Here is a 17,728-nt window from a genome sequence, read left to right as displayed (position 1 = left end):
GATCGGCACGATAATGCGAGAGTAATTACAGGTACAGTAGGCTACGTTTTTTTTTCTTTCTTTTTTTTCTTTTTTAATCTCTCACCGCTACGATGGAAAAACGCGCGGCATCCTGAGATGGCATCCGCTCGGTCTGACTCGCGAGGCTGACTAACTTTAAAGGGGGAAGGCCCGGTCCGCACACAGTCTGCTGATGTCTGCGGAATTCCGCTGAGCGGTAATTAGCGGTCGCTCGTCCCTGCGTGTGCCGTTATAGCTGACAGCCATTTGTTTTTGTATTTTTTTTTTTTAACCCAGGTAGCTCGATAAGTGCATTCAGAGCTATTTGTCTCGATGTCATGGCAACGAGAAGGGGGCGATTCAATGCAACGGGACCTGCCTCTCTCCACCCTTAATGTCAACTGGGGCCCAAGTTTTTCTGAAATATTGCCAGAAGTTAAGGGCTGCAAGGTGCCATTTTTCATTTCTTCTGCTTTTACCGGAATCCATTTAGCCTCAAGCGTGCCGTTTCAGATGGGGTTTTTTTTCTTCTTCTTTTCTTTCAGAGCAGAGAAGAAAGCCTGCGCTTGTCTTTTTATATGTCCTCTGTTTGTTATTCATTCATGTGTTTGTCACATAAATTAAACAGTGCTCATAATTCAGACATAATTAAATGGATACTCCAAGGGAAAGGTGTTTTTTTATTTATTTATTGAAGACTTGCATGAATAATAGATTTACACAGTATTCATGAAAATTGAATGGAACACAAAAAAAAAAAAAAAAAAACAAGAACTAAGGGTTCTGCTTGTCAGACGTAAACAGAATGCAGAGTTGGCTTTTGTCTTACTTGACGTGTGTGAGTAAAGAATGCTAACACCGCAGCCCACACCAGATGCACCCTGCCAGCGCCTTTGGACTGACACCCTGTCCTGAGAGAGCGCTTACATATGTCAAACAGCTTCTTTCCACAGATAAGCTCTGGATAAACTCTGGCCCTTCCAATGCACCACAGCCGGGGAAAATGACCTTCCACTTATATCAGTGTTTCAAACATTAGAATTGATGCACGCATGCTCACAAACAAATTAATCTTTTCCTCGCTGTCTTTGATGCACACATAAACACATACACACAAACACATGCAATGTATACATGGATGCACACACATGCCTATAGATATGTGCGCACACACACACACACGCACGCACACAGTTTGCAGATTCTGCGGAAGATATGAGCTGATAGCGTCTGTTCTGGACATTGTCCATCGAGTGGGGTATGTGGTGGGAGGAGGGGTCACACAGAACAGCTGTGGTGGGGTGGGGGGTGGGGAATTTGGGAGGGGGGGGGGGGGGGGGGTCAGTGAGAAACCCTGTTAACCAGTTGCTGTCATTCAGGGAGAGCACGCAGAGCAGCAGGGGTCACAGCTGGGTCTTCCGCACCGAGGCGAAACTCCCTCTCCTGTTGCCCGCGAGCTGTAGGCTGGGGCGAGAGAACAGCGTCATGCCGCAGCTCACCCCGGTGAACAGAGCCGGGACGCTAACGCTAAGCTTGTCCCGGGGCTGTCATGTCATGTCCATCCTTCCTCTGTTAATGTGATTTTCCCTGCGCCAGATGACAAGCGATGTCTATAATAGAATAGAATAGGATAGGAAACCTTATTGTCCATTAAATATAAAATAAAATGGAAAATACTGTTTCAGTCCTGCATAGTCACCCACAGAACGCTTGACTGGCGTCTAAATTCTGCGTTCAGATTAAATGTCAGGATATTGACGGATGAACCGCCGGCAAAACGACTCCCCTCCCAGGGATATTATTGACCCCTCCGTCTTTATTGCGTATTGAGTCGGTTATTTCGAGTTAATAAACCGTGCATAAATATTGTAGATCAAATTCAATTACCGTGAGACATGCAATCAGGCCCAGCGATGCGTCGCATTATGAGCTCGTGTCAGGTTATGAAATTAATTTCCCAACCCTGGGTTTGCGACTGCACCGGAGGACCGCCGCTCCGGGCGTTATTTCTCATCAGCATCGTAGCCTGTCCACCCCCCTCTTCTATTACCACGCCGGTGCGGGCCGTCGATTGAGGAGGCGGGGAAACGCGACGCGGACGATCCAGAGGAGCGTTCTTGCTGCGCGTGTGCCTTTCGTCGTCGTACGAGACAGAGGAACCGAGGCGGCTAGGGGAACGAGGCTTCCGGCCGATTGGTTCAGAAGCCTGGCCCAGCATCAGAGCGTTCTTCAGCCCTGTTAGTTACCCTGTCTGGGGCCAGCGTAGCTCTGTACCTCCGGCATTTATTGCAGTTGCTTTCGTAATCGATTACCGAGCCCCAGGGGCAGGCGGGTGGACTGGTAACAGGTACAAGAAGAGGCTCGATGGGACAGTTATTTTTTAAATGCATTTTATCAGACGTTCGGGACGGGTGATCCTGGCCACGCAGTATAAGGGCTTTTCCTGCAGGAGGCAAAATGCCAGGTGACCGGTGCTTTGCTATTGAAGCTGACCTCAGTGCCCTTCACCGCTGCCATCGCACTGCTGTCGGCATCAGAATGCGGCAAGCATCGACTTACAAGTTATTTTAATCATACATCACTTGTAGGCTCTTTGTATGCTGATGGGAGGGTAGAGGCCTGTGAAGAATTGGTGTGTGTGGGTGTGTGTGTGTGTTTGTCTTTAAGTCTGTAAGAAAGGTCCATGTATCTCCATGACTATATAGTCTTCAAGTGCCTGTTTTCTCCACTGCTTGCGTTATCACATATAGCTTAAAATGGATAGATTAACAACTAGCAGACAAAATATGACTCTGCGTCGCGAGACACAATCAAGCAACTTAAAAAGCTCAACCAGGACATGCGTTTCCTTGATCGGAACTGTGCAGCAGCTCTAATGAGCGGAACTAATGAATCCGCCTTGCGTTTTAATCGCTGCGGCTGCGTTGCACATTGTCGCTTGCTGGTATCAGCATCTGCGCGTCGCATCTCCGGCGGGGGTTGCAGTATTGGCTTCTGGACTGCGGCCCAGTCCTTTCCGTCATTCAGCAAATAATCCTACAGCACAGGGACATGCTCGAACGTCCGGAGCCAGTCGTCAGAGCACTTTACTGAATGTCGGGTGTGCTCTCGGTCTCCTCGCTCCCATTATTAACTTACAAAATGGTTCGCGTAAATTCTTTATGTTGTTGCGCCCTCTTCTGGTAAACACTTAAAACTTAAAAAAAAACTTAAAGGTCCGTACTGTACATACGTCATTCGGAGATTCTCAATAACTATGGAACACTGTACGGAAAAGACCAACTTCACGTATTCACAAATTTCATTTATTTATTTACTTATCTTATTTATTTGTGTGTTTATTTGTTTATTTGGTCCTTTTACAGCCCTTATCAAATTATTTGTGCCGGTTTTGGCTCTATTATGAAAAGGAAATGAGAGACAGTGAAATGGTGAGATTTTCCAGCTCTCGACCAGCGCAAAACCGCCATCAGAACCATTATAAGCCGCACAAACTATTAAGTTAAATCTCGAGTTTTCGAGTCTGGAACGTCACGAAATTGTTCAGCAGCCATTCGTTTTTCATCCGCAAAAATGATTGTATAAAATAGTTGTTTTTAACTTTTTGAAGGTGTCCGAGCGCTGAATGAGATGATTGTGAAGAACTGAAATTTCGGGGTGTCCGATTCTGACAGCTCTAAACTAGACTGAATGGACTAATCGAGCTGCCGTAGTGTAGTTTGTGACCATGGGAACTATCCCAAACAGTTCGCGGACAAGTGTGAGATCTTTTCGTCCGAGATTTGAGTTGTACAGGTGAGAAAATATAAAGTCTAAAGTTAGATTTTACGTTAAAAAAGTATTCATATTGTATAATTTTCTTTATTATTTAACGTGATATAGATTAGGCAGTCACGTGTTCAAGTTCGTTTGTTTGCAAACTAGATTTTTTCTTTGAGCCAATACATAATAAAAAGTAACATGACAGCACTTGGTGCGGGGAGGAACTAGTTTTAGTTTATACCTTTGCTTGCATGTACATTGTGGTTTTGCTGGAAACAGGAATTTAACTACACCTCCTGAACGGCAGCGCCAAGGCGTGCTCTGTGACTTCGGTTATACTATTAACTTTTTTTTAATATATATTTTTTTGAAACTCAGAAATAAATAAAATAAAAAACACACTCAAAAGTTAAACTTGAACTCTAACACTCAAAAGTAAAAATAAAATAAAATAAAAAAGATAAATTAAAAACTGGTAGATTCGCCTACTAGGGACATTATGCGCGCGCTATAACCTACTGTATATAGTTCTACACGTGAAACAATTGCAAATAGCCTGCAATTGCACAACAAAGCCAAATTTGTTTTGCACAATGGGTTATTATTGACAAAATCCATACTGTCAAGTCAAACCGTCAGAACTTTGAAGTGTATGGCATATATTAACTGAAATAATCAGGTATTAACTTAAATGATTGCACAGGGCAACCATCACAGAGAAGGGTCACTGTTTTAAAGGTTTATTATTTTACCCACATGAATATGACGCTGGCTCAGTACTGGTGCATCTGTATGCATAATTTTCAAAGTTTTTTTTACAGCTGTTACAGTGGAGTTAGTGATGAGGCATTCTGTGGCTGTGGCTGTGCTCCTGTGGCTGGCTAGTGGCTTCTCCCAAATATGTTCTCCGGTGTTTTGATTGTAGAATATTGGCACGGAAAGAGATTCACCTCACGTTTCGGTCAACGCGAACACGAAAGGAGAAGGCATGGCCTTCTGTTCAACATAAAATGAAATGATTCAATAAAATTAAAAAAAACAGGAGCACAGCGATGTCCTCGCCCAAGAGGGATGTCCGACACAGGTCCCCCACCGTCCCAGGATGCACGGCGTGGCCAGGCCTTCCGGTCAAGTCCGGCGACCATGGAAATCCCGTAAGGTCTCCCAGCGTGGCGTCCCTGCCTCTGCTGGCCCCTGCGGAATCGGGCGGGCGCCCCCCTCGCGCTCGCCCCTCCCCGGCCTTCCTGCGGGGGCCCCGGCCCGGGCGTCCCCTCTCCCCCGCGAGGTTTTCGCCCGTCCTGCCCGCCCTGTCCACCGCCGAGCTCCCCCGCCTGGTGGCGGAGGTGGGCCCCGGGGTGGCCGCGGGGGACTGCCTGTGGACCGAGGGGCCCCGGCTGATGGCCTCAGCTTTAGGGGTGCACATCCCCCTCAGCCCCACACGGCTGTCCCGCGAAGAGGAGCCCGCGGTGGGGAGGTGAGAACTGTTCACAACAGTCGACATCGCCACGGTCATTTACCTAAAACCATCCTTTTGCAGCTTCTAACGCTCTTGTACTCTCATTACATTACATTACACTACAGGCATGTGGCAAATGCTCTTATCCAGAGCGACGTACAACAAAGTGTATAAACATTACCAGGAACAAGTGTGCTGAAAACCCTAGAGAGAAGTACCGGTCCAAGTGCAGGGAACAACCGCATAGTTCAACTTGGACCCTGTAGGTTAAACTGATTAACAGCAACAACGCAGTCTATGCAAAAATACAAGCAGTAGTTAAAGACACGAGTGCATTAACTAAGTCAAAAAAACTCTCAGTTTTTAAATCCCTGCGTACTCAGTCTAAGGTCATAAATGGTAGTTTCTTGCTTTCTGAATCATTTGCTTCTTTCAGTACTGAAATTGCTGGATGTGGCTGGTGTTGCCTTGTGCTTAAAATATCTCAAAGCTGCCAAAATGTTCCCAGCGTACCGCTCTGTAGCCATTTTGTCAGCGTTAGACGAAAGGTAAAGCCTTCCTTAAAAAATTAAGCCCCCTCTAGGGAAGATTTGAGAGAAGGGGGTGAAATTTTTCTCTGGCTCTAAGAATCTTAATGAATTCTCCCGTATCTGCTTTCATTTTGATTACAATGCTTGAACAAATTTCTCTTGGCTGTTGTATGTACCATAATACAATAATCTGTCATTCTGTGTAATGGACTGCATATAGCTTTAATCTTTTAAAAAGTATTAAAGAAAATAAAGCAGACATCTCAATGTCAGTTTCAATATAATTTTAAATAATTTGTGTTAAACACCTGTTACTAAAGTACTTACAGAATTATTTTTCTCAAATTATGTTGACTTATTTGTTCGTTTTTTTTTTGCCAAGCCCTCAAACATTTAGCCAAGTAGGATTCTTAAAACAACCCATATCCTTTCAGCCAAAAGCAGGTCATATACAGGTGATTTTCAGATGAATCAATAAGGCCCTTGTTTTTATTGTGTAAGTCATAAAACCGGCTGACTGTCACCCAGTGTTACAGATGAAGACACACCCATGGAACAGGAGGAGCCTGCAGCCATTTTGAGAACAGTGAAAAAGACTGAGCTGAGACTGGAGCCACTGACGGGCATGGAGGTGGCAGACATTTTCCTGAAGAAGAGGCTCTTGGGAAAGGCTCAGTTTGTTCATCTGAAGGCCATGGAAGGCAATGGGTCTTTTAGGTACATTATTTTTGCTCAGCTTCCTCACCAATTGTCATCTACTTCTTCTGTCATCAACTGTCATCTACTTCCTCTGTCATCAACTGTCATCTTCTTCTGTCATCAACTGTCATCTTCTGTCATCAACTGTCATCTTCTGTCATCAACTGCCATCTACTTCTTCTGTCATCAACTGTCATCTACTTCCTCAGCATTTGACTTAAGTCAGTCATAAGTGCGGTTCCCTCCCACCTTGTTCAACAGCCATCAATCTTTGTGAAAGATTTAAATGTTCTAACCCTAACCATCAGTGCTGTCATGCTATTGTGTTATTTTTTTTAATGTACGAAGTCGTTACACTACAGTACATTGTTTTGATTGAAGACGTCATTTTATTTCATTACAGTGCGGTTCATAGTTATTTTGTGATGCGTGCTCAGAACAGCGTGCCTGAACGTGATTGAACGGTCACGGTTTGGGGATTATTAAGCACTTTTTTTTGTGAGTTCAGCAAATGGAAATAAGCCAGTGGCAGCCTTTTGCCACATCATGGAGCATTTTAGTACTTGGTAGTTACGGTCTCCTCTCACTGGAACTAACAGCCTCTTTAGCTAATACGCGCTGACTGAAATTGCCGCGTTGCCAAAAAAACGTCCCCGCGCAGGAATTCATTTAAAGTTCAGCCGTCCGAATACAACAAAGCACAGCTGCTGCTGGTGATAATGACTAATCCTTTCCATGCAGATGACTTCATTTTTTAACACTTTCTTTGAAAGGGAATTCCTAAACTCTCGTGTAACAAACACACAAACACTACATGTGTCTAATAGAATGTGAGGGAATTTATTACATTACATTACTTTTATTTAGCAGATGCTTTTATCCAAAGCGACGTATAAAAGTGCATATCAAGGTCATTAGAACAACTACAAAACACAGGTTCGGTAAGGTACGATAGCTCATTTCGTCCAGTTATTCATAGCCAACAACACAGCCCAGTTCACGCAGTGAACATTATTCTGACCTCTAACCTATGAAGTCAAACTAGGAGGCAGTACAACCTACAACATTAGGACGATAATACAAAGTACAAGAAGTTCTGGAATGGAGGTACATGTTACATGCGTGGCATTTAAGTAGTTTCTCTCTGAGATTCGTGTGTCTGACTGTGTGGCCGTACCCTGCCCTGTTGGTGTGCCCCCCCCTCCCCTCCCCACCTCCCCCCTCCCCTCCCCTCCCCTCCCCAACCCCTCCTCCCCTCCCCTCCTCGCCCCGCCCCTCCCCAGGCCCTACGACCTTCGTGCGGTCCCCCAAGACCAGGCCGGGCCGGAGCACTACATCTTCTCCTCTTCCTCGGTGCTGCACGTACGGCACGGGACGGGCGGCGTGGGGTTCCAGACCCTGGGGGACTGGCACCGGGAGGCCCTGCAGTGGAACCTCCTCCAGGACCTCCCCTTCTTCAGAAACTTCCGGCTGCGCAGGGCCTTCACCTGGTGACTGTCCACACGCTGGCACCGCCCCCTACTGAGCGTTCACACGCTGGCTCCGCCCCCAGCTGAGCGTTCACACGCTGGCTCCGCCCCCTTCTGAGCGTTCACACTCTAGCTCCGCCCCCTGCTGAGCGGTCATACTAGACCCGGGTCAAATATGGATTCGTTTTTGGATTCAAATACTTTTTCTACGCTTTACTGCTCTTTGTTTGGTGTATTGGAACCAATGAAATACTCGCAAAAAGTGCAAACCCCACCTTCTGGTCATATTGGCAGGCTCAGTTACACCAGGCAAGCATAGAAAAGTATTTGAATCCAAACAAATTTCACCCAGGTATGGTTCATACCATTACGTTAAGGCAGGGGTGTCCAATCTTACCCGAAAAGGGCCTGTGTGGGTGCAGGTTTACCCCAAATCTAAGACTCAATGTCTTGATTGAAGACTGTGATTGGTTAATTAGTTGAATCAGGTGCCACAGACATACTGCTGGGCTGAAGTAAAAACCTGCACCCACAGCAGCCCTTTTCTGATTGGACACGCCTGCATTAAGCCCTCACTCTCTAACACAAAACACACAAAAAGTGTTTCATGCTTAATGATCATTGAGATAATTATTGATTACCTTAAAATTGTGTTGTCTTTAAATTATGTCTCTTTCTCGCTTTCTTGCTGTCTGTATATGTAGTAACTGAGATCTTACTTACTCAGTTTTCACTCATTATATTTAGCTCAATGTTAATAATGAGTGGAAAGTACTTAGTCTTTATTCAAGTCACTGTGATTCAGTTACTTAATCATGTTTAGCGATGTATTTTTTTAATAAGCTGTTAAAGTAAGGCCAACTCACCGTTCATCACAAATTCACTTTCCAGACAGCATCTGCTGTCTAATGATGGTTCACAGAATTTCCTCAGGCATTGACTGAAATCTGACAGTGATGCGATTCGTGCTAATGTTGGCGTAATAACCTTTAAGTCCCTTGTCCTCCGATACTAACTCGGCATTCCTCCCTAATTTAATTGATTGACGCTAATTTGAGCCCCTGACTGTAGCTCTTTTGATGCCTGCTGCCTCTGCTGCCCCCTGCAGGTGGCGCGGGAATGTGCGGCGGAACCTCCTCCGGAGGGCCCGGGACCTCCTGCAGGAGCAGCTGCTGATCGCAGTTCCCCAGTTTAGGGAGGCCCTCCTGCAGGTGTCCAGGTGCTCCTAATTACCCTTTCCCTTTCATATTTGACCTTTTACAAAGAGCAAATATACCCGCCGTGGCAGATTGCTGTGTGCATAGGTGGCTGTGTAGTATAATGGGTAGAGAGCTGGTATTGTAACCTGAAGGTCACAGGTTTGATTCCCGGATAGGACTCTGCCATTGTACCCCTGAGCAAGGTACTTCACCTGCATTGCTTCAGTATGTATATCCAGCTGTATAAATGGATGCACTGTAAATGCTATGTAAATGTTGTGTAAGTCGCTCTGGATAAGAGCATCTGCTAATTCTCTATAATGTAATGCAATCGCTGCTTTTCCTCCACAGTTATGTTTTATATTTATATGCCACCTATTGTTTTTCCCAGGTTGATTGAGGAGCTCAAGCAGGTTCACTGGCTCCCCCAGGATGACTCCCGGTCTTACACACTTCAGGAGTTCCACAGCGCCCTCGTGTGGCAGAATGAGGAATCGCGGGCCCTGCTGGGGAAGTTTCTGCAGTACCGATCGCTCATACTGAACATGGTGCTTCACTTTTCCTTTCCTTTAAAGTGAGGGAGAGGAAAACATATATTGAGCTCAAAAGCATCTGGTTCGTTGATATTGTGTTGTTGATTCTGAGCTGGTCTAATGCCTAGATTAAATAATAGTTGCTATGTGTTTCCTCCTTTGCATTGAAAAAAACTATTTCAGTATTACTTTTTTGATTTGTTTGCTTGTTTATAATACAATATTTTACTAAAAGTATTGAAAAATTTGTCAGTGTGGGTCGATCAGGGGCTGAATGTACTCTGCGTCAGAGTGGATTCAACACCGCAGGTGTTACCGTGCAGGTGCGGGAGGACAGCTGCAGGGCGCGGCAGGACCTCCAGGAGCAGGTGGAGCGGGCGGAGCGGGCCCAGCCGGCCCGGCCCGGTCCGCCGCTCCACCTGCAGCGGGCCCACCGGCACCGCCTGCGCCAGGACCTGCACCGGGCCGAGGGCGCCGCCAAGCGCCTCGCCAACGTGGCCGCCCTCGTCGATCACATGACCGTCCAGAGCCTGGCGACCGTCGCCCACCGCGAGGTCGCCGCCTTCCTCCGAAACGTGGTGACGGTGAGGGGGGGGGGGGGGGCGGGACGGGGCGGGACGGGACGGGCGCGCGGGGGCGCTGGCCGCCGCGGTAAGATTTAGCGGGTTAGGAGACGGCAGAGACCCGGTCGTCGAGCGCGGAAAGCAGCTACGCGGCCCACGGTTACGAAAACGACAAAGCAAAAAAAGGGCTTCTGTCTGACGGCGGTGGTTGTTTTGTCAGTTCGTAACAGCGATATTCGTCATGCTAACAGAAGTCATACCGATAGATGTTACAATTTGTTACCCGTTGCTGTAATATGATATTGGTGAATGATAGTATAATACGTCAATGTAATATTAGAGTAATATATCTTATCCTGGCCACACAAGTATCTTTGCCTTGTGTGTGTGTGTGTGTGTGTGTGCGTACGAGCATGCGTCTGCATGCGTTGTGTGTGTGAGTGGGTTGATTGATGGCGATAAAAGTGCTTTCCCTGTGTTTCGCGGGCCAGAGGAGCCGGCTGGAGCAGGGCGGCCTCTTCCTGACGGAGCTGGTTTTCGGGACGGAGGGTCAGCTCGCCCCGGTCCCGCCCGTGCACCTGCTCCAGGAGGCCCTGCAGGGGGCGCTGTGCTCTGTGGCTGACTCTGTACTGCAGGTGAGTGCGGAAGGGGAAGCTTGTATATTTAAGACCTGTTCATTATCAGGAGTGTAAAATGGTTCCCTTAAAAACACAGCGTCATGGGATAGGTCACATGGGGTTTTGACCTGATGTTATTAGCCTTTTAAAATGAGAGCTGCATGATTCCTGTTTCGTACAGCGCTCATTTTAAAAGGCTAGCCACTTCAGCTCTTATAAAAAGCAGAGTTTGTAAAATGGGAGAGGTACTGAAGGCAGTACTCAGCTTCAGACGGTGTCTGTGTCTTTCTTTATACACATCTTATCCAGCTCAGAGCGCTGTAAATGTCTCATAACTCAGCTAATAACATTAGGTCAGAGCCCCATGTGACTCATCCCTAATATTGTGGTGTTTTAAGGGTCCCGTTTTACGTCCCTGATAATTAAAACGTCTTAAATATACAAGCTTTCCATAAAATGGTGATAGATACAGGACGGCGGTGCCATAATTTCGTGCTAATGGGGTTTAAAGAAGGAAGATGCTGTAAATGAATAGGAAAGTATACCTACTGAAAGAAGGATCAGAGGTGCACGCTTGTTTTTGCTAAATTGGTCATCACTATTGGAATACCCGAATACAACCCCCCCCCCCCCAAAAAAAAAGAAACCCCAAAAAACTATGAATTAAATCCCCTTTTCACAGGTGACGGCTTTAATCTGTTCTCTTGTAGGTGATTGACAGTAGCTTGTCGTCCGGGTCAGAAGACTGGGTGGCAGAGGGCACCCCCCTCGCTGATGCCCCTCAGGACCTGACCCCTGACCCCAGCCCGCCCGGTAATAACGGGGTGTCTGGCACCACGGGTGAGCTGTAGAGCAGGGGCTCCCTAAAATGTCTCTTTTCTTCTTCTGTGGTCAGTGCGTATTCTGTGCAAGTTACACTTTGCGTTCACCTCGCAGGTTTTTGTAAAGAAATAAAACAAAAGAGAACATACCAATTAAAATAAACCCATTCTTTTGCCCTCTGCTTTTGCCTCCAAAGAGCCCTGGGGAGCGAAGGGTGAACTCAGAAATGTGACGCCCCGCCCTGTGTCCCCTGCCAAACTGGTGCTGCCTAACGCAGCTACCCCCAGGGTGGAGGGGCAGAGGCTGCGGGGACACTGTTACCCCCTGTCCCGCCCGGCCCTGCTGTGGCAGCTCACTGCCAGCGTGGGGGAGCAGGAGGCCCAGGGAGAGCTGGCCCGGGTCACTCAGGTAACTCCACCTGGACAGGACAGGTTATCAGCGGGAACCATATTTCCCCCGACAAGTAAAATATAGTTTTTTTAATGATATTTCACAATTTTGCTGTATTTGCAGAATAAGATTGCTGTTTCCGGCTATAATAGCCTATAATAGTCATACCAGACCTGGCTCAAACACGTATTTGTTTTTGTATTCTAATACTTTTTCTGTGCTTTACTGATCTTTGTTTGGTGTATTGGAACCAATGAAATACTCTCAAAAAGTGCAAACCCTGCCTTCTGGTCATACTGGCAGGCTCAGTTACACCAGGCAAGATCAATAGAGCACAGAGAAGTATTTGAATCCAAAACAAATACGTATTTACTGTAAGGTGTGGTGCTGCAGTGTGACTCATTGTGAGCTCTTCCTGGACAGGAGGCCCAGCAGGAGGTGCAGCAGCTGTGCGACGGGTTCTCCTGGCTGGGGGAGGTCCAGCGGAGCTGCAGCCTGTGGAGCTCGGCCAGCCTGGAGGCCATGAGGGGGTGGCCCTCCCAGCGCTACCGGGAGCACATCCAGAGAGTGCAGGCCTGGGCCGGGAGACTGCGCTCCCTGCCTGCCTGCTTCACCACCTCCAACAGGCTCATCACCGTACGCTGCTCCCACACACGGGAGAAAATAGGTGTGTGTGCGTGCTTGTGTGTGTGTGTTTGAGTGTGTGTGTGAGTGAGTGTGGTGTGAGTGTGTGTGTGCGTGTGTGTGTGTGTGTGTGAGTGTGTGTGTGTGAGAGTGAGTGTGTGAGAGTGAGTGTGTGTGTGTGTGTGTGTGTATGTGTGTTTGTGAGAGAGTGAGTGAGTGTGGTGTGTGAGTGTGTGTGTGTGTGTTTGTGTGTGCGTGTGTTTGAGTGTGTGTGTGTGAGTGAGTGTGGTGTGCATGTGTTTTTGTGTGTGTGTGAGAGAGTGTGTGTGTGCGGAGTGAGTGTGTGTGTGCGTGTGTTTGTGTGTGTGTGTGAGAGAGTGTGTGTGTGCGGAGTGAGTGTGTGTGTGTGTGTGTGTGTGTGTGTGTGTGTGTGTGTGTGAGTGTGTGTGTGAGTGAGTGAGTGTGTGTGTGTGAGAGTGAGTGTGGTGTGCGTGTGTTTGTGTGTGTGTGTGAGAGAGTGTGTGTGTGCGGAGTGAGTGTGTGTGAGTGTGCGTGCATGTGTGAGTGAGTGAGTGTGTGTGTGTGTGCGTGTGGTGTGTGTGTGAGTGTGCGTGGGTGTGTGAGTGTGTGTGCGTGTGGTGTGTGTGTGAGTGTGCGTGTGTGAGTGTGTGCGTGCGTGCGTGGGTGTGTGAGTGTGTGTGCGTGTGGTGTGTGTGTGAGTGTGCGTGTGTGAGTGTGTGTGCGTGCGTGCGTGTGTGTGTGTAGGTTTACATGAAGAGTTCTGCTGTGTGTCTCAGGTCCTCAGCTGGCCTCCATGGAGGAGGAGGTGCTGACTCTCCTGCAGGAGGAGGTGCAGCAGCGCTCAGAGGCTTTGGTGTCCCAGCTGAAGACGGCAGCTGATTGGCTGAGGGCCGAACTGACTGATTTGGACGGCTTTTCGCAGTACGCCAGCAGGGTACTGGATCTTCCTCACTCTCGGTGTAATCAATGCAATGCTGATTTTCTGTCTGCACATCTCCAAATCAAATCCCACATCCCATCTCTGTCATGGTTTGGTGTTTCTGTTTTTCCTTTTTGCACCTCCAGTTGGCGGCACTTCAGTTTTGTATTTCTGTTCGTTCCCTCATTGGTTTCCCCTGTGTTAATTGTATTATTGTTTTCCATTATTCAATCATTGTTTTGGTGCATGTCTCGTTTTCCCTTCCCAACCTGGTTTGATTGGGAATTGTGCCCTCCTGTGTCTTGTTAGCTTTGTGTCTATTTAAGTTCTTTGTTTCCCTGACTTGGGTGCGGGTTCCTTGTGTTTCTGGGTCTGTGTTTCTGTCTGTGAGTTCTGCCCTTCCCGAGTTCTGTTTTCCTCTGTTTTTTGGTTTTTGAAAATTCTGCTGTTTTTGTTTCTGAAGTATTTCTGTATTTTGCCATGTGTGGCCTTTTGGTTTCCTGGCTTTGTTCATTTTAAGTAAAATCTCAGTTTGAATTTATCTTTTGGAGTTGGTGTTTTTTTTACTCTGCGATTGGGTCCTACCTACCCGTTTCGTGACACTCCCTCTATCACTCCCCTTGCCTGTTACTCATAAATCTCTATCCTCCCCTACAATTAATCCATTGTAACTTACTGTATGGTGCAGGGTTAATATTAAAATCATATCTCTTTCTGTCTCTTTGTCTCTCACATTTGCTCTCTCTCACTCTTTCTTTCTCTGTGTTTCTGTCACTCTCTCTCTCTCTCTCTCTCTCTCTCCCCCCCATCCCTCTCCCTCTCTCAGGTGAAGCAGTGTGAGAGGCAGTGTGCTGACCTGCAGAGTCAGGGCCAGTACCTGCGGTCTCTCAGGGAGACCCTGCGTCTCAGCTCCAGGTCCACCAGGCCGGATGCAGTGGTGCTGGAGGCCCAGGTCAGTAACACTGGCCTTCTGGTTTCCTGTTTCATCAGAACCATTAATTATGTCTGTCTCTGCTTTTCCTCATGTGTCTCTGTGTCTTTGTGTCTGTGTCTGTAAGCCAGATGTGTAGGTGTTGTAAGTGGGTGTGTAGTTTGTTTCTGTAAGCTAGGTGTGTAAGTGGGTGTGTAGTTTGCTAAGTCACACACAGCGCTACCTGTGCACAGGTGCAGGACGGCTGGAATCAGTTCCTGCCGCTGCTGCAGCAAGCCGGGGAGGTCGTGAGGCAGCGCTCGCCTTCGATGGCCGACGCCCTGGACCGGACCTTCTCCTCCCTGACCCAGGAGCTGCAGGGCCTGGTGTCCCGGGCCACCTCCGGCCCCTACGTGGACCCCACCCAGGAGAGCGCGGCCATGGTGGCCCGACTGCAGACCATACACGGCCAGTTCTGCGCAGTCGCTGCGCAGCTGGAGCAGATGAAGGAGGCCAGCGGGGTCATCAGCAATGGGGGTGTGGCGCAGAATAGAGCATTTGCAGTGTTTCATGGAATATGTAGTTTTTTATTGAAGTCATTGGTGATTTTTTTTAAATCTTACTTTTTAGTATGACAAGTGATACAGCTCTAATGCAAGCTAATTTGTTAAGCTCAATCAGTCAGTATAGTGTGTGTGCATGTGTGTGTGCTTGCGTGTGCGTGTATGTCTGTGTGTGTGTGAGCCAAAAGACTTTGTGGAAGAATCGTCTCCCCTTTAAAACGTATTGCATTGTCTGAAGTCTTCAATACTGTTCATTTTGTTATCAGATACAAGTGTTCAGTATGTTGAATGCAGCTTCCATAATGTCCTCTCTCCCTTCAGAAAAGCCCCTGGACATATCCTTTGTGACAGAAGGGAGGCAGAAGTTGGAAGACCGCAAAGCATTGTGGGAACTGCTGAGTGTGTCTGCTTCTTACATTCATGAGTGGAGACAGCTTCTTTTCAGCAAGGTCTGTGTGGTATCAGGGAAGGGGGATCTGAGCAGTGAGCCTCATAAGCGGACGTACATTAACGGAAGGGTAGTCGTGATGTTTTTACAACATAGAATAAAACAGAAAGTGCATTAAAATATGCTGACTTGGCTAGCCATTAAAGCAGGCAATACGTAAGCAAAAGGTACACACAAACGTCAATTCCTGAAGGTAATAGTGCAGGTGATCAACATACACTGTACCTTCTCATCATCATAAAAGCCAGCAATCTCAAAATGATTTAAAATATTGTTGGTATGTAATATAAATTATGCAGCGCTCATTAGATGCAGTCTGATTTAGATGCATGGAAATGATGATTAAGATATAAACAGACGAGATGTTTGAGTGCTGACTTCTGCCCTCTGGTGGCAGTTTGTGGTACTCCGGGCCCAGGAGAAAGTGGACAGGTGGCTGCAGCAGGCTGTGTTATTGGAGAGGACAGTCCCTCCGTGTGACATGGTGCTCAAGCACGTCCTGCGGCTCCTGGAGGGCTTCAGGCAACAGCTCCCCCTGCTGGCCGAGCTCAGCAGCCCCACACTCAGACGCAAACACTGGGGGAACATCTTCAAAGGTCAGAGGTCATCCAGACACTACTGAGAAAATAGTGGATGTTATGTTTGAATACACACACACACACTCTTCTCCTTCCACAGGCATGGAGCTGCTCTCTACGCCAGAGAGGGATATTACCGTTGCTGATCTTCTGTCCACAAACCTGCTGGACCACCGGAACATGATAATCAAGGTGAACACGGTTTCCATTGTAGTACAGCACTGGTGTGGCAATACAATAGGACTGCTTAAAATCCTAGTGCTGTGTTTCACCCTTTTGACCCTTTTGGCATTTCCAACCCATCAAACTAACTCTAAATGATCCTGTATCTCATTTTGCTCTGACTGATTTAGCCATGAGTCTCCCTGGTTTTTTCTGTTAGTGTTTTTTTCGATTTCATCCGGCGGTTTTGCAGGTGTGCCAGGAGGCGAGGGCGGAGGCGGACGTGGAGCAGGCCTTCCGGAAGCTTCAGCGGCGCTGGGAGGAGACGCCCTTTCGCCTGGCTAACTTCCTCCTGGTCGTGCGGCAGGAAGAGGAAGCGCACCCGGAGCCCGCGAGCAGGGGGGCGACCCCCGACGGGCGCGGGGCGAAGCACCGCCCCACCGCACGGCGATCTCGGGACAGCGGCACCTTCATCGTCATCGGTGAGCGAGGAAGAGGAGGAGGAGGAGGATCTCAATCAGTCTGTGCCTCGCTTCATCCCCCCCTCATCAAATATGATGCCAACACGATCACACTTATTGTTTCTTTTGACTTCCTGTTCAAGGTGTGCAGTGCACCGCTTCCATAGCCATAATTAGATTTTATACAGATTTAAATACAGGGATAATGATTTAGTGACTTCCTCCAACTCCAATGTCTGTGAGCAAGATGTGCTGTAGTGAGAACCAGCGGCTGACAGGGCTAATGTACTCTAGACGAGCACGTGCTCACCTGGACCCTCCCAAATTAGACAAGGGGGTGATTGCGATGAGCACTGCAGCTTTCGTCCTGATTCTACCCCTCGTGTCCCAGGCCTGGAGGCCCTGCTGTCTCAGACGCAGGCCAGCATCACGACTCTCTCCAGCATGCTGCCGTCCCCGCACGCAGTGGAGTTCCGACGGGAGGTGGAGCGCTGGGTGCAGCAGCTGCAGGAGCTGGGTACGGTACTCCCTGTGGGGGAGGGGTGGGGGTGGGGGGGGGGGGGGGTGGAGTTCAGATGGGAGGTGGAGCACTGGGTGCAGCAGCTGCAGGAGCTGGGTACGGTGCACCCTATTGGGGGGGGGGGGGGGGTGCGGTGGGGGCAGAGTGTGTTTCTGCTTTGAACTGCCAGTTTAAGAAATGTTTTCCTTGTTGTAAACCATTCAGAGGAGCTTTTGGATATCTGGAAAAGGTACCAGCTGAAATGGACCTACCTGAGCAAAATGTTTCACGAGTTTGGAGTCATTACTCAGAAACCAGAGCTGGTGAGTTTGCTATGACAATAAAAATCATTTTGGTTTTCTTGTTATCATCTTTTGGTGAATTCAAGCTCCTTCTCAAGTGTCAGGAAATTATTTAACCAAGTTATTTATTCGTAGTCTTCGCACACATTAAATGAAAATGTACTTTCACTTTCACACTGAAACAGATTACTTTATGTACAA

General features: G+C 47.8%; 1 protein-coding gene across 1 annotated transcript in view; it reads left to right on the top strand.

Moving 5' to 3' along the window:
• Positions 1-4,677: 4,677 nt before the first annotated feature.
• Positions 4,678-17,728, top strand: part of LOC118209172 (dynein heavy chain domain-containing protein 1) — a 35,882-nt gene continuing 22,831 nt past the window's right edge. Inside the window, exons 1-19 of the mRNA XM_035384332.1 lie at positions 4,678-5,236; positions 6,277-6,465; positions 7,731-7,937; positions 9,025-9,135; positions 9,507-9,663; positions 9,972-10,232; positions 10,703-10,846; positions 11,539-11,668; positions 11,847-12,058; positions 12,464-12,707; positions 13,462-13,619; positions 14,431-14,556; positions 14,769-15,051; positions 15,399-15,526; positions 15,923-16,121; positions 16,204-16,295; positions 16,519-16,747; positions 17,118-17,243; positions 17,451-17,548. Of these exons, the coding sequence (XP_035240223.1) occupies positions 4,815-5,236; positions 6,277-6,465; positions 7,731-7,937; positions 9,025-9,135; positions 9,507-9,663; positions 9,972-10,232; positions 10,703-10,846; positions 11,539-11,668; positions 11,847-12,058; positions 12,464-12,707; positions 13,462-13,619; positions 14,431-14,556; positions 14,769-15,051; positions 15,399-15,526; positions 15,923-16,121; positions 16,204-16,295; positions 16,519-16,747; positions 17,118-17,243; positions 17,451-17,548 (3,516 nt within the window). The 5' untranslated portion in view covers positions 4,678-4,814. The remainder of the gene's footprint in view (positions 5,237-6,276; positions 6,466-7,730; positions 7,938-9,024; positions 9,136-9,506; positions 9,664-9,971; positions 10,233-10,702; positions 10,847-11,538; positions 11,669-11,846; positions 12,059-12,463; positions 12,708-13,461; positions 13,620-14,430; positions 14,557-14,768; positions 15,052-15,398; positions 15,527-15,922; positions 16,122-16,203; positions 16,296-16,518; positions 16,748-17,117; positions 17,244-17,450; positions 17,549-17,728) is intronic.

The sequence above is a fragment of the Anguilla anguilla genome, chromosome 12, assembly GCF_013347855.1.
Source record: "Anguilla anguilla isolate fAngAng1 chromosome 12, fAngAng1.pri, whole genome shotgun sequence".
In the NCBI taxonomy this organism is placed as follows: domain Eukaryota; kingdom Metazoa; phylum Chordata; class Actinopteri; order Anguilliformes; family Anguillidae; genus Anguilla; species Anguilla anguilla.
The sequence above is the reverse complement of the archived record's forward strand: the minus strand, read 5'-3'. Positions and strand labels throughout refer to the sequence as shown.